This window comes from Lepisma saccharinum, chromosome 19, assembly GCF_977018435.1.
Source record: "Lepisma saccharinum chromosome 19, izLepSacc3.1, whole genome shotgun sequence".
NCBI classification, from domain to species: Eukaryota; Metazoa; Arthropoda; class Insecta; order Zygentoma; family Lepismatidae; genus Lepisma; species Lepisma saccharinum.
In genome coordinates, this window is record NC_139247.1 from 58,889,138 (window position 1) to 58,913,875 (window position 24,738).

The 24,738-nt window shown below is 37.7% G+C and overlaps 1 protein-coding gene across 1 annotated transcript in view; it reads left to right on the forward strand.

The window, feature by feature from the left end:
* The window catches only part of LOC146003168 (cell adhesion molecule 1-like), a 257,335-nt gene that overhangs the window by 184,791 nt on the left and 47,806 nt on the right, over positions 1–24,738 (forward strand). Inside the window, exons 2-3 of the mRNA XM_083141353.1 lie at positions 4,215–4,477; positions 22,451–22,664. Coding sequence (XP_082997479.1) covers positions 4,215–4,477; positions 22,451–22,664 — 477 coding nt within the window. The remainder of the gene's footprint in view (positions 1–4,214; positions 4,478–22,450; positions 22,665–24,738) is intronic.

Here is a 24,738-nt window from a genome sequence, read left to right on the forward strand (position 1 = left end):
TACGCGATTCCTCATTTTGTTTCGAATTCTTTCGAACACCCCCGGATCCTTTCGGAATTGGTCACAAGCATGTACAATTCTCTGTATTGATTGTATCCATCCTGTTTGATTACAACGCCATCTCTCGGAAATGTTCTGTTTTGTAAACAAAGAACAAACTTCGGACCGCGCAAGGAGTAAAGCACTCTGTGATTACAAATTGCAATCAATGACGGCTTGTACCCACACATTCGCACACATTAGCATTATACCAACTAGGACGACGTTTACAAACAATGAAATCAGTGGCGGCTTGTAACCACACATTTACAATTTGCGGACCCATGTTTACTGGGACTTTTTTGTTTCTATTATCGTGTACTTTCAACTGTGTCAGTTTGCGCAATTCCTTATGATACACCCTGATATATACATACATACATACGTACATATGTATATACACAAACACACAAACACACACACACAGACAAGTAAAGCTACCCTTGAACATTTCAACATACTGTTACAATATGGCTGCACATATTCACAATCTCGGCTATTTCTGGAAGTGATGTGCCTCGCCACCCATAGTTGCCCTCAGTTCTTAGAGGCTGGGTGACCTCTCCCTCACCGCACAAGTCTTCCGGAAGGTTAGGGTTTAGATCTGTCCTCATAAGGGTTGCCCTCCAGATTGTGAACACGAAGTGTCTGGGTATTTCAGGAAATAAAAACGTAAAATATCGTACGGAATCTGCACACCTACCATAATGTGCCGCTCCTGGCTATTCCAATCGCGACAATTAGGATGAGTGATTATATGATCAAATTGATGAAGGAACACTCACAAAGAACCCCATGATCAGGCCAAGATTCGAGCCCTGAACTCACAGCGTCGTAGCGAGCTCTGCTAACCACTCTTTCACGGAAGTCGGCTAACAACTGAACCTGTAGCAGATGAAGAGATGAAAGCGTCGCTAGCCAAATGCGGTGCATTCTCCTCCAATGAAGAAGAGTTTCATTGTTACTTTTAGCTCCGTATCCTCAAAATTGATCCTCATCCTCACACGTCCTCACCTTCGCTATTCGACCACACCTTCCCTCACCCTTACCCTCACAGGACTTCCGTAGGGTGAGGTCTGCCCTCATGAGGGTCGCCATCTGGATTCTTCCCAGATGTTCACCAACAAGATGTCACCACTTACCTTCTTGCAGATCCGTGGAATTTATCTGAGATGAATCAGTGTCGTCCATTCCTGCGATCTAATCTCCGAGTTCGAACAACCATGAAGAGAACTTATTCCTCGAACAGCTGAATCTCGATATAATCAAGTCTAACTCATCAAGATTCCTGACAGTAACATGTGGAAGGGAAACAACCCGTCTGTCAATTAACACGACGCACAATTAGCCATTGTGAGTGATGGATTGGTGTTAAGTTTAAATGCAATTTCCCTAATTGCACACCCATCCTTCGAAGGATCCATGATACCAAAGGATACAGGAGTTGTAATCGCTTCGAAAGGGCTCCATCTAGTAGATTCTAATCAAGCCGTGGAAGATGGCTGATTTAATTCCGTGACATCGCGCTTAAAGTTTTGTCTTGCTAATTGAAAATCCATTTGCAAATCTGCAATACAAATGACTTGGTGATCAAATTATAGCGAAGCCCTGACCTATATTCTGATTGGTGTTTTTTTTGTAGGAGTCAAGTACCGTTTCTTATTGGATACAATAGTTCTGGAGTTCGAAAGAAACCGAAATAGAATTCGATCATTGTCTCCTGTTATGAGACCAGGTCTTTTGTGGTAGCTTATTGTTTGAATATAGATTTCCTGTTGAGCGTAAACCTTGATGCAATTTACTCTAATTGCATATGCAAATTATTCTCTGTTGCAGAAATATTTTAGCATGTGATGAGAGTAGTTACAGTAATTAATTTTAGGCTGGCAAGATTTCTAATTAAAGCTATTTATCAGTCAAGTTTTTACTATTTTTCTAGTTTCAACAAAATACTATGTAAAACAAGTAAGACTGAAAACATTTTTGCAAACCATAGGGCAACATACCATAATAGATTAAGAAGCAATATACACTCACCGGCAAAACAAATAGGACACCTAGGTTGTGAAATGCTCGCTTCCCTGCAAGGCGTTATCGTTATGTGTGTTGCCTAACTATAAGGCATGGACTTAAATAACAAATTTTCAATGTCAACTTTTACCACCGCCGTAGAGTTATGCAACACACATACCGCCTAGTAGGCATTTCAGGACCTAGATGTCCTATTTGTATTGCCGGTGAGTGTACACACACACACACACACACAGAAAATTAATCCTCGATTTCGCAAGAATTTTTTTTGTTATCATGAAGATTATCTGTTGCAAATTGTGAAGAACAAAATTCTGGAGCGCGGAAAGAAGTATTTACTACTGTAGAGCCATTCAAAGTTGAGATGTAGCCGTTTGAAGTTGCGAGATGGATGTCTACTTGCGGCCATGTTAGTTTCGTAGCACTGGTACCGATGGATGTATTCAAAAGTCGGGTTTTCAGGGCTATTCCCCAAGAAATGTCATGAAAATTGCTCTCCAAATTTCCCACCGATTCCGGGCTACGCCCCTGGGGTAATTTTCCTACCGCCCACTACCGCTACCGCGGCCCCGCCTTTCTCTATAGAGTCTCTTTGGAAGGCATGTTAGAAACTACCCGGAGCCACCTGCCCAACACATTTTCCTCACTGAAACATTAAGAAGGTACCAAATTATTAAACATCAGAAGGTAACTTACCTCTCTATCCCAAAGCCAGGCACTGAACGAATAGCGAGTCGTGAGCCTGTGACAGAAATCCATGATGACGTTACCTACGTAAGGAATTTTAATGTTATAAAAATGTAAGTTTCGTAGCACGTAGAACTGAAAAATTACCTTCCGCGCTTGTTTGGACCTCCCTTTCTTAGAAGAAACTTCATTTTGGACGAAAATATTTTGAAATGTGCTCGAAATCGAGGGTGGGTGATGTGACCACGGAGCCAAAATGTGGTCTGACCAACGGACTTTATGTATTGATTACCTCTATATTGAACAAAAGATGGGGCTCTTTCTGATCATCAATTTTATTGAAGAATTAACTTGCATTATGAGCCTATTAACAGTTATAGTTTTGAACAAATTAAATAATGTAGTTCTTTATTATATACTAAAGAAAAACACTTAATGAATATAAGGAATACGGGTCAATAACTGCTACTAGCTACCTCTTCTTAGTAAGTTATTCAAATTGAAACACTAAGGTCAAACAAAATTACAATAAAACGTGAAATAGTATTCATAAATTATTCTTTGTAGGCTCTTTTTCACTATGAAACCTGATAGGATGATCTTCCTATGTTCTTCCTGGCATAGAGAAATTTCTGAATTTCTTTTACTTCTGAACTTTTCCTGGGGTTTTGCGATTTCGGGAATCTGGTGCACAGATGCACATAACAAGTAGATGACTTCCTCGACATTATTCAAATTTCTTCATTAATATTGATGGCGGTGAGGAAAGTTTGAAGTGTAATCACACAACCATATGGTTTTCGGAGAGCTCAGGAATTTAAAACTACTGTGATGAAACTTTTCAATGCTTGCATGCATGCATTTTGTGCGGTCTTAAATATTCATTGTAGTAAATTAATTGTAAATACAAGTGTTGCAGTAGCAGTGTTTGCAACCTTACGATTTAAAAGTAACTGGTAACTGTGTTATAGTTACAAAAAGTAACTGAGTTACATTTACAGTTACTCATTTTCAAAAGTAACTCAGTTACAGTTATTGTCACTTGCAGAGTAACTGGATGTTACTTTTCCAGTTACTTTCTACTAGAAATTTTCTTGCAAACAAATTACACATAATCAATGATCATTTATTGGGATAAAATACATATGTGAAGACTCATATGTGTTTTAATTGTGCTTCTGGTACATAATATAAGTATTCATATATTATGTCATTAGTCAGCTCGTACAGCAGTCACGTACGTTACAAATTACAAGCCTAGGTCCCTTACCAGCGTTTCCACAATTTTTTTTCACCTTAGCCTCCTGAGAAAATACATAGTTGGAAACAGATTTGCCAAATTTAACTTTTCCGCCACGTTACAAATATTCAAGTTAATATTTAACTGTTGTAAAGTAATATACAGGGTGTCTCAGAAAAAATGGCAGTAAATTTATTGCATATTTATTTAATTTCAGGCGGCCACGGCGAAAGTGGCTCCACACTGCAACATGTCGATGACAAGAAGATGACGGCCAAGGATTCCCTACCAGAGGACGCGAACTTCAAGATACGTCATCAAAGTCATCGCAGACACTACGAGAACGAACACAAATCTCACCACCATGACCATCGATGGGGACCATATTTTGAGGAGGAGCAGAACTCCACAGCCTTGACGGTGCCTGTCGGAGGGTCAGTGCACCTGAACTGTAGGGTGGGGATGCTGCATGACAAAACTGTGAGTTGATATCTTTCTCGTGTTTCTGGTTGTCATTGTTAATTTGCACGTTAATTGAGCTTGATTTATACAGGGTGTCCGCCAAAAGTGACCAAAATATTTAATACTTTTGGCTACCTTTTCTGGATCACCCTGTATTTGGTATGGTAATAATTGTTTTGTTTTTCATTTTATTCGAGTTTCTGGTTGATTTTGTTAGTTTACGTGCTGATTTTCGAAACCTCACACAGCCGGCCCCTGTGGCGGATTGGTTAGCGCATCGCGGTCTGGGCGTCTGGGCATGGATGTTTTTGAGTGTCCATTCATGAATTTCATCATATCACCCCTCATCCTCATCTTCGCAAATTAGCCAAAAGCGCCACAAAAAAGTAAAGTAAAATAAAGCAAATCAATTAATCAATCAATTGTAACCTTACAGTTGAACTTAAATTACACAGGGTGTCTCCCAAAAAGTTGGCAGAAAAAGACAAAATGTTCGTGTGTGTACGGTATTTTGTTTTGTATATTGCCTCGCTTCAGCCTCATTGAATTTTGAATAGCTGTTTTTTAAGTCCACTTTTATGCACAGATACGCTAATAGGGACTGGACTGGACTTACAGTTTGAAGTGGAATCCAAACTACTGTGAAATGTGCTTCCATGGGGTATCGAGCATGGGACCCCTTGATTACAAGACAACCACGTTTCCACTACGCCATCAGGGAAGGCCTTCCAGTTTATTTGAGTTAACCCTGTCGATAAGGATGAATTTAAGAAATGATTAATCAAGCTTAGTGGCGGAGTGTGATTAACACAGTGCGCAACTCTCAGCCTCTTTTCTGTGTTACAACCTATTGGAACTCTATTAAATATCTAGTTAGTAAACTAGAGAAGTGTTTATTTCAATTAAACAGCCACGAAGGAGTGTCAACTCATTTAATTTAACAACATGCATATCTAAATGTGTTCACATCAATTGGAAATGAAACCATTCATTTACTCAAATATCAACACGTCATGATACAGTTCATTCGCAGTTCCATAACATGGTTGTTTTGGTTTCATTATACGCACGTAAACACGGGCATGTGGATATTTTTTTAAAAATCTACGAAAGCGTAAACTTTGCAAATTCATTTATGCGAATTTGGAGGAATCATCAAGCCTAGATGGAAGTGACGAGTTGCATATTCATGTCCGTTCATTCAGCGAAAAATTAGCCAAGTGCTTTTCATTCTTGCTTACGCATTAATGTAGTGGACCTTTAACGAGGATATTTGTACATCATTTCATAAATCTTTTTAAATTAATCCTAAAACATTGGTGTTTAATGAAAACTGAATTCTGGAAACGAAAAGCAATTTGAATAATTTTGAATACGTTTCATGTAATTTGGTAAATTTTGATTCGAAGTTATCGTATCGTGATACATGTGGACAGGAGAATTGGAGAATACGGTAGAATTATTTCATTTTGTGTAACTGGATGTTACAGTAATCCCAGCTACTAATCACTAGTGATAACCTTGAACAATAAGGTTACCTCATCGTACAAATCACATTTTAGACTCCAATTATAAAAACATAATGAGCCAGCGCGTTCATCTACTTGCATGAAACGTTGTACACTTACTGAAAAGATATGCTAGTACTACCATCTACCGTTGTGCTACTACAACTGATTCCCAGATGGATGCACCAGTCCCGAAAATTCTGGATAGTACCTCGTAAAATACTTTTGTATACTTAACCTGGAATTGTATTTAAGGGAAATCGATGAACGCTTTTCAAGATGGAGGACTTTGTGTAAGAGACTTTTGCAGATTGATGTGAATTACGTTTACCAACGCTTTTCAGTTTTCAAGATGGAAGACTTTTATGCAAGATACTTTTGCAGAGTGACCTGGCATTGCATTTGAGGGAACTCGATCATTGGTTTTCAAGATGGGGGACGTTCTGGCTACAGTTAACGTAACTGGAAGATTCATTTTGAGCGCTCGATGCGCAGATAACAAATTTTACAACTCCACGCATGCACACTGCGCCAGAGTCTGCAAAAATTGACGTCATACATAGAAGTCTGTCCGAGGAAACTCAACATGCAGACCCACACGACGTTACTCTGTTGACCATCGTGTTCCTTCGTAAGTGAATATTGATCACGAACTATTCAAGCAGAGGCTTTATCTAACCCCTTCGGTGCAGATTCAAATTGGTTTCTGTCGGATTTCGCTGGACTGTCATATTAACGTCACGCCGAGCAAACTCCCCCCTCCCCCAACCATTCTCTTTTCCTCGCCCCTCGCCATTCTGCTCTCATAGTTCATTGATCGTCATCTGTTAGCACTTCTGGGTCATTTGTTACCTGCTAATACCTAGCCTGAGTGGACCGCAACAATGTGACCTACTGGTCGACAATGGGGCTGGCTCTTCTCGACGAGACTCCACAATGGACAGGATAGGAGATCTTCAGCGTTTGAATTGGTTACCATTGTCCGTTGAAGTGTTCCTGCGACAAATTTTCAGTTTCGGATCTGATGTATTGTTGCATTGATTCCTCGTTAAAACGCTGTTAAACCCTGGTTTCCTATGGGTGACATTAATAATGCTGTAACTGCGAACTGTTCTTGAATCGGGTTAGTACCCATGATTCTATATGGCAATTAAAACATTATGAAGCATATTGTCGGAACAGATGATCATTCTTTCTTCATTGTTTTTTCAAAGCTTAGTAAACTTTATTTGAAGTCCACTTTGTGCTTTTTTTTGTTCTTAGATAGGTTTAAGCCCGGTTTAGACGAAAGCATTTTCCTTAACATTTGTGCCATGACCAAAATGCTACCGTGCAAAGTGAGAAATCTTATGGTATTTCAGATGCCGTGGCATATTTCATGGCATTTCTCAAGAATAGGATCCATCCTATTTCCGTAGCATTTTTCGTAACATAACCAATCAGAAGCGACCTCTAGGTCTCGAGCGCAGTTGTAATGGCGGTCGCGTGAGATGTAAACAACGTACCACTTCATATTTTTAAAACACGATAATTATTCAACCGAGACGAATTAGGGTTCGTATTAAATGGTTTTAGGTAGCGAACAATGGAGCTGATTAAATATATACTTCACAACGTTTACTGTACACGTATGGAAGAATATTTTAGTTTTTTTTCAATTGTAAACACCGTGCACTCACCAAATATGGTGTAAGTCGATGTGCCTATCATGCTGTATGTATCATACATTGTAATTGAAACAGCTAACCGAATTGTTCCATGAAAAGCTTTCGTGTAAAGTAAGATCTGCTATAAGATTTTTGAAAGCATTTAAAGGTGAGACAGATTTTTATCCTGGCTTGGCAACACTGCCTATGGTTTCGGCACTAGTCGCGTCGTGTAGGATGACTCATTCTGTTTCCGTAGCAAGTTGTCACATGTTGCGAAACCACGTTAGTGAGAAGCTGTGTTGATTTACGTGGAAGGTGTTTCGTTTACCTCTCCAGGTTTTTGTGTACAACATTGCTTTTTGCGATGAGTATTCAAGATGAACAGCGACATGCCATAAAATTTTGTTGGCGTTTAGGGAAAAGTGCTGTGGTAGCATATGCAATGTTTCAACAGGCATATGCCGATAAAGACAGACTGAGTAGAGCCACAGTATTACCAAGGAGTCATTGAGATTCTGCGCCAGCTCGTAGCAAAAAAAGAGGCCGCATTTGAAGAACTCCTTCATATTGCACCACGATAACGCACGCCCGCATACAGCGTGGGCTTTTCAGGATTATGCGACGAAGAGAAAAATATAAATTTTCCCGCATCCAGCATACAGCCCGGACTTTTGGCTATTTCCACTTTTAAAGGCCGCTTTACGTGGTCGTCATTTCATGACGAACAAAGAAGTGATCACCGCAGCGCAAGTTTTCTTCAGTCCGCTACCTGACGACGAATTTTCAAAGACAGAGCGTATGGACGCTTGCTTAGCTGTCAATGGTGCCTATTTTGAAAAAAGATGTACGTCTACTCGATATGGCTGATTCTGAATAAAATTTTTGTGGTTTGTAATTTCTTTGTTTCATTTTAATGATTCTTGGAGGGGTCCATGTACATGCTTGTCTTTTAACTGCTACGCAGTCACGACGTTTTGACCTATTGCTCTCATTTTGGTCTCAATCGTCAGCTAATGAACCAAATTTTCACCCTAGTACATTTGCTAGCCAATGGAGGTCGCTGTTTTCCTATACAGGAATTAGTCTCACCTTCTCTGCGACAGCCTTTGTACAGTTTCTCTCAAACGTTTTAGGACAACGACATTTTAAATTAGGCAACCCAATTTACACAAGGCGTTGGTGGAATGCGTGTAGAGTTAGGCTCAATTTCAGGGTTGCTACATGATATTTATAAAATACGCGAAAGAAATAAAAACATGTATTATTGTATAAAATTATTAAAAATATCACTATTATATCTCATGTGATAAAATTCTTTCTCAAAGAAAAAAAATACGTTTTCTAGTATTTCATCGCTGATGAGTCTACAGCAAGGAAAAGAGGTGAGAGAAAACGAGAGGTGACAAAGGACAGGAGAAAGAGAAAGCGAACGGACAAGACAAAAACTAGAGGAGTGAAGAAAGAGGGTTGTTTAAGAGAGGAGATGTAGTGAGAAGAATGGAAAAAGATTCTAGGAGAGATGAGGAAAATGGAGCAAAGAAGAGAAAAGAGAAGTAAAACGAGATGAGAGAAGTGGAGACGAGAAGAGGGGAGTGGAGAGTAGAGTAAAGGAGAGAAAACGGAAGAACAAAAAGAAGAGGAGAAGAATGCAGTGAAGTCGGAAATCTAAGACAGGAGAGGAGGTACGAGGAGTTGAGATGAGTGGGATGGAGATAAGATGCGAGAAAAGTAGGGAAGGCGATATGAGATAAAAGCAGAGCAGAAGGAGGGGAGAGAAGAAGAAGGAAAAGATAAGAACAGAAGGGACTGAAGAGAAGAGGTAGTTGCAGAAAATATCTCAGCGTCAAGAATTTATGTATTGGTCAAATTGTCGACATGAAACATTCAATAACATTTTGAAATGTATTGGGGAATGTATTAAATCGGTGCAAAATGCCTTGTGGCTTAGTTCAGAGCAAGGTAAAATCTTCCATTATAAGATCTTTGATTTTAGCTGCGATTATACCACTAAAAGCATGAATGTAATTTTAATATTTATAAGAATTATCCAATTTTTGTCCACTTCTCTATTAGTTGAAATGGAGATTTTGTAATTTAATATTTCCCCTACTCCCATCGTTAATTCCAAACTGAATTATTCCGTTTCACACGGCGTGGACCATGAACACAATGGGATAAGTCTAAAACTTACGAAAAGTTTCTGTCACCGGAAGAGTTTGAACCTACGACCATCAGATTGATAGTCCTGAACGGTAAACACTACCCTACAAGCTTTCGCTCCTGAAAGTAAGTAGAAGTAGCTGACCAATGTGAAATGTAGATGCAACTCTCCTCCTACATGTAATGTGCAAAGAATACTTGTTTGTAACAAGGAAAACGAAGGTAGTACGACTCGGCGAAAACATTTAATGGATAATTGCTCATGATGAGAACTTTTCATTCGATATTTGCGGATGTATCCTTGCATTGAACTCGAGTGGGAAAAGGGGTAAAATTAGTGTGTCCTGAATTGCACAAACATAAATAGTTATTTCATTAAAATTTTTCAATGTGTGGGCCTCCCACATGGTGCAGTGGTAGAGTCATTTCCTTATAATCGAGGGTCCCGGGTTCGATACCCGGTGGAGGCACAAGTGGTTCGGATCCAACTTTAAAAAACTGTAGGTCCAGTCCCGATTAGCCTTACTGTGCATAAAGTGGACTTAAAACACCAACTCAAACCAAACCAATATTTTTCAATGTATTTGAAGCAGTACACAAATATCGTTAGAGTATTATAATTCACGAACTTATACATGAAAATATCCCTTTGAACGTGTGTCAATTTATTTATTTATTTATTTATTTTATAAATTCCATATGCAGAACAATGTAGCCACTATACACTGCTATTACAAATAATGTTACCATGCTCTTGTTTATAATAAAAGGAGAATAAAAAAAAGACCTCCTAAGGAGGATCGAATGTGGGACTGCTAGCAATCCAATCGAGAACTCTAACCATTTCACCACGCCCTTACCTTCGATTGAAACAACAATTTTTAAGTATTCTGTCCCTCCAATATTGTAAATGAAGTTGGGTATACATGTAGTTGAACTTTTACTTTAATTTTGAATTCCTTTCTTGTAGTATAGCAGATATCTTCGATAAATAATTTTCGAAGTGATCAAGAAAAACGAGATTATTGGTAGTTGTGAAAATGCGAGTTATTTCTTCTAACTTATTATTGTGATTACACATTTTTAATAGAAAATATCTAGTGGCTTGAACATTGCAGGACGATATTCTTTTCCTGTGATACTGCAACAGACGAAATGCTTGTTTCCTGACGCAAGTGTCGTGTTCAAATACAGTCTTATGAAATGTATTTGCTGTTACGTAAGGTAACACGAAATAATTACACCGTTTGCGAACTACCAAATCTGCGCAACGTTAGACTTAAACAGGCGGAAAATTTTATTCATAAAATCACTTCACATTTGACAGTATTAGTCAAGAGAGACTCGTGGGACACTGTGTTAAGGTGCTGGAGTAAATCCTTCTTATTTTTCTTCCTCGAAGAACAACAATTTTTAAAGTAGAGTAACAGTCGTTCTGCTCTTTCTTATTTCTTTTAAATTCTTCCACATTCCTTTAATTGGGTTTAAAATAAATAAAAATATTGCTTGCATTTCTGGCATTGACGTAGACCAGGCCTATACGCAGGATTTCTTTGAGGGAGGGGCCAGACCCAAATATATATATATGAGAGAGAGAGACACAGACAGATATTACAAAATAGTTCAAATAGTGCGAGCGCCATTGAAAAGTCATGATAATTCTATGTTTAGAAAATAATATATTTATAGATTAAATGTTGCGTACTAGGAATTATTATTACAATAAAGAACATGTCTAATTGTGAGTTAAGAAAAAACAATAATAAAGAGACATTCTCGCATCACGATTGCAGTTCGAAAATGTCGGGACAGGGATTGAAATTAACGCACTGTCCTGACTAAATCGGTGAATCGGACGTCTGCTAGCCTTGCATTATAAAACTAAAAGGATCCAATATTGCAGCATGAAGACTTGCGCAAGAAACAGATTCATTTATGTAAGAACAAAAAAGAAATTATTACACATTTCTAAAATCAACATTTAAATATTTCAGGGTTCGAGGGGGGCATGGCCCGCATGCCCCCCTGGGTACTGGCATGACGTAGACAGTGGGAGAGAAATTTTGGAGAATCTTTCTATTAAGATGTTATTTACATTCACCTTATGCTCAGATAGGTTTATTGACAATCGTGAACTTTTCGTTTAATATGTAATATTTGGTTTTAAACGGCTGCAGAACATTGGTCTAATTTCCTTTCTTGCTCTTTGAGAGAATATATACTTCTACAATAGCAATCGCGTTCAAAAACGATTAAAAAAATGACTTGGTTTTCAAAGGCAAACAAGCTTGGTAGAGTAGCGTGCTCGCGTTCAAAGTGACTCACTCACGCTATTCACGGCCGCTTCCTATCGCAAAATACTGTGCGTCGATGCACAGTGTCTGCACCCAGCAAGTTACAAGTGACCAGAGTCGAATTTTAAAGAGAATCTGAAGAATGATAGATTTCATCAGAAGCGGCTAGGTGGGCACTAGCTCAACATGTAATAGTTTAAGTGGTAATTTCTGACAAACAAGAAACCTTATTGAATAAGTATTGGGATAGTAATACGTGTATCCTCTCATTTTTAATAATGTAAGCTCGAAGACAATCTGTATTCCATTTGTCTATATTGGCAAGTTGGTCAACCGGAGGTTATTATAATAAACTATTTCGTAGATGTTCATGTAACCGATATAAAATTACAAATAAAGTATATTCACAAGCTTAGATATACTAACAACGAAAAAATAAATTCAGAGTTAAATTTCAAATGCATGTGTATAGAGTAATCCTAGAAGTACAGAGCTATATCAGAGTATAGGACTTATTTTTGCAGGATAACGTTTACAATATTGACGCGACAGAATAATTAAGAACTGTTGCTCCAAGGGAAACAAAGGGCGTAGAGTACTGGTTAGAGTTTTTGAAAGCATTGATTGCGGTCCCAGGTTCGATCCTCCATACTAGGTGTTCTTTTTCTTTTTTTAAATCCCCTAATATTAAACAAGAGCATGGTTATATTATTTGTAATAGCAGTGTATAGTGTCTACATTGTTCTGTATATAGAATTTATAAAAAAAATAAACAAATAAATAAATTGACACACGTTCAAAGGGATATGTTCATGTATAAGATCGTGAATTATGATACTCTAACGATAATTGTATTTCTTCAAATACATTGGAAAATATTAATGAAATAACTATTTATATTTGTGCAATTCAGGACCCACTCGAGTTCAATGCAAGGATACATCCGCAAATATCGAATGAAAAGTTCTCATCATGAGCAATTATCCATTAAATGTTTTCGCCGAGTCGTACTACCTTCGTTTTCCTTATTACAAACAAGTATTCTTTGCACATTACATGTAGGAGGAGAGTTGCATCTACATTTCACATTGGTCAGCTACTTCTACTTACTTTCAGGAGCGAAAGCTTGTAGGGTAGTGTTTACCGTTCAGGACTATCAATCTGATGGTCGTAGGTTCAAACTCTTCCGGTGGCAGAAACTTTTCGTAAGTTTTAGACCTATCCCATTGTGTTCATGGTCCACGCTGTGTGAAACGGAATAATTCAGTTTGGAATTAACGATGGGAGTAGGGGAAATATTAAATTACAAAATCTCCATTTCATCGAACAGAGAAGTGGACAAAAATTGGATAATTCTTATAAATATTAAAATTACATTCATGCTTTTAGTGGTATAATCGCAGCTAAAATCAAAGATCTTACATGGAAGATTTTACCTTGCTCTGAACTAAGCCACAAGGCATTTCGCACTGATCTAATACATTCCCCAATATATTTCGAAATGTTATTGAATGTTTCATGTCGACAATTTGACCAATGCATCAATTCTTGACGCTGAGACGATATTTTCTGCAACTACCTCTTCTCTTCAGTCCCTTCTGTTTTATCTTTTCCTTCTTCTTCTCTCCCCTCCTTCTGCTCTGCTTTTATCTCATATCGCCTTCCCTACTTTTCTCGCATCTTATCTCCATCCCACTCATCTCCACTCCTCGTACCTCCTCCCCTGTCTTAGATTTCCGACTTCACTGCATTCTTCTCCTCTTCTTTTTGTTCTTCCGTTTTCTCTCCTTTACTCTACTCTCCACTCCCCTCTTCTCGTCTCCACTTCTCTCATCTCGTTTTACTTCTCTTTTCTCTTCTTTGCTCCATTTTCCTCATCTCTCCTAGAATCTTTTTCCATTCATCTCACTACATCTCCTCTCTTCCTCTATCCTCTGTTTCTTCACTCCTCTAGTTTTTGTCTTCTCCTTTCGCTTTCTCTTTCTCCTGTCCTTTGTCACCTCTCGTTTTCTCTCACCTCTTTTCCTTACTGTAGACTCATCAGCGATGAAATACTAGAAAACGTATTTTTTTTCCTTTGAGAAATAATTTGATCACATGATATATAATAGTGATATTTTTAATAATTTTATACAATAATACATGTTTTTATTTCTTCTTCGTATTTTATAAATATCTATTGTGCATGTAGCAACCCTGAAATTGAGCCTAACTCTACATGCAACCCACCAACACCTTGTGTAAATTGGGTTGCCTAATTTAAAATGTCGTTGTTCTAAAACTTTTGAAAGACACTGTACATAGCATTTATGCCAGCAATAATGTTAATGGAAATGCTTTCGTCTAAAGCCGGCTTTATAGTGACTGAATATACTGTTTAAAATGGAATCAGAATCATTATGTAAGGATTCGAACACGGGAACCGTTGAATGCAAAGCAGACTGCAATATCGGCGAGGTCCAAGTTTTGGGTTCCCTGATTTTGTAAATGATAAGCCGGGACATCCCTTTCTTGAGACAAAAAAGGATATTATTTTAGTAGCGTCATTGTATTGAAAGAAAGGACTATCAGATATTTCCTAGGAGTTATATTTTCGAACAAAATATATAAGGAAAGCACTTGCACCATACTTTTAAACTTAAGCTAAGAAGAGAATACATTTTAAACACTTTATGAATAATAGCATCAATTCTTGACGCTGAGACGATATTTTCTGCAACTACCTCTTCTCTTCAGTCCCTTCTGTTTTATCTTTTCCTTCTTCTTCTCTCCCCTCCTTCTGCTCTGCTTTTATCTCATATCGCCTTCCCTACTTTTCTCGCATCACTACATGTTCAGGTCTTAAACTTTGGAATTGAAATACAGAAACTGTGACTTATAGCTTATTGTATTACTTACCTGACTAGAGATTGTTTTCTGTCTACTTTGATATTTACATAAGCAAAGCCTTGGAGAGTAGATCTTGACATAACCATACAATTCTAAGCAACTTATTCGATAATCAAATACATTTAATTATTGCTTCAATTTTTGACAGAGCCAACTTCGAATCGTATAAAGGAAAACGAAAGAGATTGGATTGGAAAATACACTCTCATTTGAAAGAGAAAACAAAAAACCCGGGACAAATAGGCATCCCCAAATTATTTTCAGGATTCGGGGCTATTCCAGAAATCCTGGCGTAACGAATGCACAAATCCCAGTTTCAAAACCTTTGTGCAACTTATTGATGTACAATTTGTTTCTTCCCGTAATCCATTTCATCAATTTATTACCCATATTCATCGTGTATTTGTTGCAATTTGTGTGGGAGACATCCCTATATTTTTTATTACCAGACCAGTGGCGGGTTCCAAAATTGGGGGGAAAGGACAGTTTACTTCCCTTTGTATAAAAGGTCTAGTATAGTGCGGGGACAAAAGTGGCAAAAAGTGGAGGAAACTGCCCCCCAGTCGTCTTCACTTTACCAGACCGTAACTACCAATGATTTTTTGTTTTAGTCCACGTTATGCACGGATAGTCTTCTCTGGACTGGACCTACAATTTGTAATAATAATAATAATCGTCTTTATTAAAGCAGACTTGTTTCGGCCTCTTACAACTAAGCCTTGTCTATAGGAAAGTGACAAAGGGAAATTTAAAAAAAATACATGACGTATGATAATACATTTTTAAAAAATATATATGGAAATAATAAAAAACAATAACAATAATATAAACACAAAGACAGTTACAGTAATACTAATAGTGATATTTTAACGGTAAAATAATAATGATAACATTAAAGGGGGACAAAATAAGAGAAATAAAATAAATATAGTGAGTTATGAACCTTATATATGTAACCCGGAACGACTTGATTACAAGGCGACGACCCATATTGAGAAGCCCCTCAACGTTGCTAATGAAACGTTAAATAATTTACAAGCCGCAAAGAGTCATAAGAGAATAGACGATACCGAAGACATACGATACGAGGGACCGGATTAAATTTCAGATTCACAATTACGAAAGCCCTTCAAGGGACTTTGCTAATTGTTTTAGTCCTACCAAAAAAGGATAAATTCCGTTTCCTTTGTGGTGTTGCATTTGCAAAGAGCATCGCAACAATGAAAGCCGAAAATGCAATTCGTAATTAAGGCCTTGTGAGTCAGTTAAGCCTTTTGTAATTTGATGTAAGATGAAACCAAATCGCGAATCAATTTGAGGATTGCTTGCATCTTTTACATCATCCGACCTTCGCATAAACCGAGCTCTCTCTGTTTGAGAATAGAATTTGTGGGATTTTGGTGGCTTCGTGGAATTTCTACGAAGGCCTTGGCAACTTTACGGATTTACAATGACAATCGTCGCAGAAATATTTTGATATTTTTGGGATTCTTTTGTTGTAGTTGCGGTGCAAACACATTTGCTTTGAAAGCTGGTTGTATCATGCTTTTGGAACAAGTGGCTTTCAAGGATCAAATTTGTTACATCAGACAGACACTTGAGAGAAAGTGGGAATATACTCAAAATGTCCGTCCATCAGGTATTCATTGATTTTAAAACAATGCATATTATTCGATGAAAAGAGAGAAATTATATAATATAATTGTCGAGTGTGGAATACCTAAGAAGCTTTTCAATAAGGTCCCTGATCCAAATATGGCCACGTTAAGCTCTAATTAATTATCCTGACATCGTTTTATGCAATTTCCAAACAAATATTGTGCGAGGCAATTTATTGGTATTTTGGTTATAACACACACAAAAAAAAAACAAGTTTTGTTCTTGAATATGAATATAAAAAATAAGGACGTGAACATAAGTCTGACTTTGGGCCATATTAAAAGCATATGAAGTTAATATGGCCACCATTTGTATTACTGTTTTGAAATGGTATAAGTCAATAACAATACAATGTAAAATTAGTTTTTACAACTTTTAAATGTTATTTTATACAATTACATGCTTTTAAATTTGATACAGTTAAACATGCAAAGACTAATAAGCAAGTTAAAAGACGTTTCGAACATTTTGGCACCTTTTTTTAGTTGTTTACGTTTTATATAATAACTTTTGTTAATTTTTATGCATTGAAATGTTAGATAGAAACATTTAAGTTACTACAAATGAAAACAAGAACATAAGAATTACAATAAAACAATAAGTTATCTCATTTATTTATGTTGACTTTATTGGGTGCATTTTGGACAAGTGAAAATGTCAAGTATGGCCATATCAACAACCTCAACGTAATATTACACAAATTGAAAATAGTAAACTAACGGTTAAGTTAATATTATTCACTATACAATTACGAAATTCAAATTATCAGTAATATAGACGTAAGAAACAAATGCGAACTTACCAAAGCGAATTAACAAGCGTGTTTTCTTCTCAACAACAACTCGACAATATGGAGTCTCTACGCCGTTGTAACGGACATCGCGTTATCAGCTCTTGTCAAGAACGTCAGGGGACATGCCCAAACAACACACCAGCAACATCTGTAGTTATCATTAGGAATTACATGCAGGAGAGCCAGTTGGCCATATTACCAGCTTCACCATATTTGCATCAGGGAAATTATGATAAAAGTATGCAACAGTGAAAGAGAAAGTAAAATTCGTGTGGGTATTAATATGTCTGACAAATGTATAATTGATGATAGGTTAAAACAAGGAGATGCATTTATATCCATTGCACTTTAATTTTGCCTTAGAATATGTTGTTAGCAAGGTAAAAGAAACTAATGAAGGACTAAAATTAAAAAGTTTAACTTAGCTGTTAGCATATGCAGATGATGTAGACTTACTAGGGGATGATATAAGTACAATTAAGAATAATGCTAAAATATTTTTCAAAGCAGCTAAAATGATAAGTTTGGAAGTTAGCAATGAGAACACTAAATATATGCTTTCAGGCCAAAGCCAAGTGTTAGGTAATAATAAATATTTAATTTATTGATAACGTCTCTTTTTAATCAGTTTTCAAATTCCAGTACTTATGAGTAATACTAACAAATGAAAATGAATTTAAGATGAAATAAAAAGCAGAGTTAATTCAGGAAATGCGTCTTACTTTTCTCTTTATAAACTTTTATCTTTTAATATAATATCTAAGAAACTAAAAGTTAAAATATACCAAACAGTAATCTTCCCTGTAGTATTATATGGATATGAAACTTAGTCCCTTAGATTAAAAGAGGAACATAAATTAAGAAGTATTTGAAAATGAGATCCTTAGGAAAATATTTGGACCTAAAAGGGATGAGGAGACAGGTGAGTGGAGAAGGTTACATAATTTAGAACTGTTTATTATGCATAATATGTATTCATGTCAGGATATTATTAAGCCCGCATCACATGGAACTGGATTTCCAGTAGGTATGCCCTAGTTGGTGCTGGACTGGCTACCAATTTGTTAGTTTTCGCCTCACACGATACTTATCAACGTACTTGTCGATAGACTTTTGTTCCCATACGAGGGGAGTTGTAATGGCGGCCGCGTGAGATGTAAACGATGTATCACTTCACACTTTTGAAAGCCGATAACTATTCAACCGAGAGGAATAACGTTTAGTATAAAACGGTATTAGTTACAAAACAATGACGCTGCTTAAATACATACTTTACAACGTTTACTGTACACATATGGAAGAATATTTTAGTTGTTTCAATTGAAAACACCGTGCACTCAGCATAAATGGTATAACTCAACGCGCCTTTCATGCTGTATAAGTTATACATTGCTGGAGTAACACTCGGAAACCACAGACAAAAACGCTCCTTTGCACACTAACAGATTATCTTCACATGGCGAAACTTTGCTCTGATTGGCTGTTGCACAGAATCCAGTCGAGGAAAGCAAGTAGCAATTAGAAAATGTCCTATTCCTCCAAACCAGTCAAGCAGTTAGCCAGGCGGCCATGATTGCTACCTAGAAAGTTATTTCAGCGCCAACTAGGGCATTCCTACTAGATATCCAGTTCTGTGTGATACGGACTTTAGAATAATTAAATCAAGAAGACTTAGATGGGCAGGCCATCTGGCACCAAAGGGAGAACAAAGATGAGTATAAGGAATTATTGTTGAGAAACCTGATGGTAAGATACCTGTAGAAAGGCCAAGACGAAGATGGAGGGATTGATAACTTAGAGATGGACCAGAAGGAAATCGGTAATGATGGAAAAGATTTAATAGAACTTGTCCAGGATAGGGATAGATGGAACGCTTGTGTTGCTGCAGCCATAAACCTTCAGGTTTAAGAATTAGTTAGGTAGATGTTGTGAATGGCAAGAATGCTTAGGATTGTTACATTTAAACAAAATAACCGTTCTGCAACATCGATTTGTACCAGACTTTAGAAGCCCAAACGAGCAGAAAAAGGGGAATTGAGCCACTTTCGAAAGGGGTCATCATTTCACACATTCACCCAAGTAACTTCCTCGTGGCGGCTGACAATGACGATTCAAAATCACGTTGCCAGAGAGGACGCAACCGCAGATTGATGACCTCGTGCTGCGATTTCGACAGTGGAAGAACCGCATAACCACCCTCCGGCCATGAGCGACAGTCGTGTTATTTCCAACTTCTCACGTGACGTACATCCGGGAGACAAAAAATGGATACCTCTCGTACACGGACAGCTATTTGACACAACATATGCTATCACTTTTTTCGTTCGAAGGGGGCTAAAAAACGACCTCTTTTTATCAGTTCTTTTTTAGGTTCGGCAATGATAAAATATAATGGATTTCAACGGATAACGGGGCCGATGTTGACCAGAATGAACGACAGGACACTTATCAAATATCAGTGCATGATGAATGGATGGATGCTTGCGTCAATGAAATGTATGTGTTTGAAGCTCCGCATGCAGCTGTGACGTCACTCAACAAGTAGACTGTGACAAGGAAACAAATGATACCTTCTTCCTCTCTTTGCCTGTGTTGGATCACTGGTATCGTTTATACGTGAATGTATCTGTCTTTTCGTAACGTGAATACCACTTCGAAGGACCTTCGACAATTTAGGAACACTTGCTACTGCAAGGCTTTTGCTTTAGCTGGCACGTTACAACAATATCTACAACATTTTTGTTATTTTCGTTATTTAAAGTGCATTGATTACTGTGATGAGGATAATGATTAGATCTTCTTTTAACTGTCAGCGCAAATGTTTTGCCCCTAGATGGCATGAACATACTGTTTTGAAAATTCTAAAAGTTTGAAAACAAAGCTTCGAACCAAGCTAGCTCACCACGGGAAAGTAAGCTGTGAACAATGATGAATTGAAGCACGTTATTTTGTTTCGTGTATCGTATAAAAGAAAATTCTCATGTAACTTGTATGTAGTTGGATCTCAGAGCAATACATTATTGTCTAAGCATAACATGCGTGCAGGTTCCAGTACGAACCCTTTTCTTTCACCTGGACTGTTGCGTCACTAACTGAATCAGTTGACGTGATTGGTCACTAAAGGTTGCCTTTCCTACGCGTCACAGCAGGCGCTCGAAACAGCCAATCAGAGAGTATGTTCTTGAAATCTGACAACGCTCTCATGCTATTGGAGGCCGGGAATATATCCAACCTGATTTTGGAGACTCTTTAAGAATGAGTGAAATATATAACGCCCGTAGTCTGTGTTATTATAAGACTAACGTAGGGTTGAAAATTCAGGATACAGAGGTTTAATAACAGGGAATTAGTTATCTGTATTGTATTTTCAGCAGAATCCATGTGCAAACTCAGAACACGTTAAGTGATCGACTTTGGGACCCAAGTTCCAAGTTCGAATCCGTGCTCAGGCATGGGTATTAATTGCGAGCGCCTCTTCATCAATTTCATGTAATCAACCTCGTTGTGGCGACTAGCTAAAGGTGTCCGAAAACAGACGCTAAAAAAATGTATGTTCTTTACATTGCTTTTCTGCCTCTTTCAGCGCTATCGAACAAATGAAGACAAGGTGGAACTGATGTAAACCCTCACACAAAAAGCATCCATACCGAGATTGTGAATTAGACATGGAACCTTCGTGAGCTGACCGCATATGTTGTATTGACATTGATTCTAGTGAAACCTAATTCGTATGAGGTAAATTCAGTAGGAATGCTAAATCCAATTATAAAACTTTTCATGCGAATAGTGGAAAATATATATTCTAATTATTTTGTTTCTGCAATCGCATTCCTCCGTATTGATCTTCCGTGGCTTCGTCCTGGAAATCAAATTAAAGCGGAAAGTGGCGAAACGGTAATAAAATACTCATTCTGAACAGGCGGTTGGCTAGGAAACCATTGCACGGTACTTGAATGTGGTAGCAGCATTTGCAGATACTTGCATCTACTGAGCAGTTCCCATTCTTAATAGATTTTCTGGAAAATATTATTTTTCCAAATATACCTGATTCTGATGTACTTGCTTTTCATCCTCTATAGAGAATTGTGTACCGCTTGAAATATTTTCCTGCCGGCTCGGCCATGGAGATTTCGCCACCAAAGTTTCAGGGTTTGAAAATTGGAGCGGTATTCTTTGTGATTATCCTTTCCCATAAAGTGGATTTGAAAGAAAATTGCTTTTGTTTTATTGCCACGATTATTGCCAACAAACTTCCTTTGTTTCATTGACACGATTGTCCCGAGTGGCTTATCTGAACATGAAGTGGAATTAAAATAAACTCGCTTTGTTTTATTGGTACGATTATATCCCAATAGGCTTATCTGAACATGAAGTGGACTTAAAATAAACTCGCTTTGTTTCTTTGACACGATTATATTCCGATTGGCTTATCTGAACATGAAGTGGACTTAAAATAAACTCGCTTTATTTCTTTGCCAGGATTTTATCCCAATTGGCTTATCTGAACATGAAGTGGACTTAAAATAAACTCGCTTTGTTTCTTTGCTACGATTATATCACAATAGGCTTAATTGAACATGAAGTGAACTTAAAATAAACTCGCTTTGTTTCATTGCTACGATTATATCACAATAGGCTTAACTGAACATGAAGTGGACTTAAAATAAACTCGATTTGTTTCATTGCTACGATTATATCACAATAGGCTTAACTGAACATGAAGTGAACTTAAAATAAACTCGCTTTGTTTCATTGCTACGATTATATCACAATAGGCTTAACTGAACATGAAGTGAACTTAAAATAAACTCGCTTTGTTTCATTGCTACGATTATATCACAATAGGCTTAACTGAACATGAAGTGGACTTAAAATAAACTCGATTTGTTTCTTTGACACGATTATGTCTCGATTAGCTTACCTGAACATGAAGTGGACTTACACACTGCTTTATTACAATTACGTTCAAGGAGGTTTGTATAAACGTCGTGAATTAAATTGTGCAACTAAGTTTAACATTTTTTCTACTTCTATTCTAGGTGATGTGGTTAAGAAGAAGCGGCGATAGGGTTAGCTTGTTGACTGTGGGCCAGAACCGCTACAGCAGCGACGCAAGGGTAGAGCTGAAGTTCCAGTACCCCAACAACTGGAAGCTCCACATTAGCCCCATCCAGAAGCACGACCAGGGACTCTACTTGTGTCAAGTGTCCACCCACCCGCCCAAAGTGCTCTATACAAATGTGACGGTTCTCGGTAAGTAGGCTTTTAATTCTTTGCTCTGATTGGCTGAAGGGCACCCTCTTTGACGTTAAGTGACTTTTTGGGACGTTTTCTCTTTTCCATTTCCGGAGGTCCAATCTGTTTTTTCTCTCTCTCTCTCTCTCTTTTCTAGTACGAGAGTAGTGGTGAGGGCTGATTAACTTTTGCTTTGTCTGAAATAAGCCGAGTGCTAAAATGTGTCTGAATGGTACGATTTAACGCGTATGATGCCGATAGCGACCCCCTTCCTCCCTCCTTTAGAGCAAAACTTTTCTTGAAGGATATTTTTCATCCTTACTTTGAAGATTTTGCACTTACTTCATAAATATTATGTATATGTATATATATATATATATATATATATTTTATGTATATATATATATTTTTGAAGCACAAAAGTACAGGGTGTCCCTAAAGTCCTGTTCCCATTACAATCAAACAAAACTGAAACTACATGACATACAGGGCGGTTTGTGCAAAACGTTCTACAGCTCAACGTGTCCTCTGGTTGCCCTCAGGGTGTCAAGGAGATATTCCACTTCTACCCATACATGCTGCAGCATACCAACATCATTCTGCGACTTTCACTCAGTATACCACATCACACATTGGGCCTTCTCATGGGGTGTCATCATTTTCAAATCTTCAGAAAAAAAAGAACACCTATGAACTAAAGACAACAAAATTAACACAAGTGACAACAACAACAAAGAAACGTTTTGAGCTGTATAACATTTTGCGAAAAATCGCCCTTGCACTATGTCATGTGGTTTCAAGTCATGTGAGATTGTAATGGTAACCGGACTTTAGGGACACCCGTATATATTTATTTGACTAAACACAACACATTCATGTGTAATCGCGTTCGTGTGCTAAATCAGAATACAGTGCCTTCATTTGTCAATTGTGCCGTTCGTTAATTGTGCCCGTGTAGCGGCTGGTAGCACGTGGCTTGCCGACGACGTCACTCAATGACTCGTGCCGGCCCCGTGGCGGAGTGGTTAGCACATCGCGCTACGACGCCAGGGCTCCCTGGTTCGAATCCTGGCCTGGTCATGGATGTTTGTGAGTGTCCATTCATCAACTTCATCATATCATTACTCATCCCCATCTTCGCAAATTAGCCAAAAGTTGCACAAAAGGCGAAGTAAAATAAAGCAAATCAAAATCAATGACTCGTCAAAGCATGGCCCAAACTCCTGGACCTTGAAACCTGATAGTGTATGGGCGTCTTTTTTTCATGACGTAAGCAACCATCAAGAAAGGATTTTCCCAAATTCAAACGCCAAAGGTTAAAAAGGGATGTTAAACTTTTTATATTTTGATGCATTTACAGCCGAAACCCTTGGACCTAGGAACATGACACATTATAAACAAAATTCCCCAACAGATGGCGCTACGTATATTACAAATCTTAATATGGTTTTGTTTTGCAGATATCTGTATGAACCGTCTAGTGAAGACTCCTGTTATTCATAAGAATGCTAATTTCTAATATCAACTAATATTATTCTAAACTATTGCGTTGTAATTATTGATGAGAGTTCTAATTTCGCCAGTGCTTCATAATTATGTGTTACTCTTTTTTTCTATCTTCATAATGTATCTTGAATCGACATTTAACATCATTATCATCACTGTTTTGTGAAACACAGAGCCTTAATTGTCAAAATAGGACTGAAATCTCAGACAATGTCAGCTGCTATTGTGGTTTGAATTCTTGCTTGTGTAGTATTCTCTTTACCAAGTTTGCAGTTAGAATAACTTGATATGCATGTGAAACGGAAACACTTTGAGCTTAGTTTGAGGCGTTCAAAACAGCCAAATTTGTTTCAGCTTTAGAGGGAATAGTTTGCGAACTCGATTGTTGTCCTTGCCACGATTGTTCTGTTCTCACAAAAGAAAGTAGTGCTTTTGTTACCGGAAGATGGCTGCACAAAGTTAATGTGTTTCCTCTTTGTAAGGATGCACATACATTTCCACATTTGTCTGTCCTTTTGCACAAGAGATTTGACTCAACAATGCATACAACAAAGGCGAATGAGCGTTCTTTCAAAGTACAGATCTG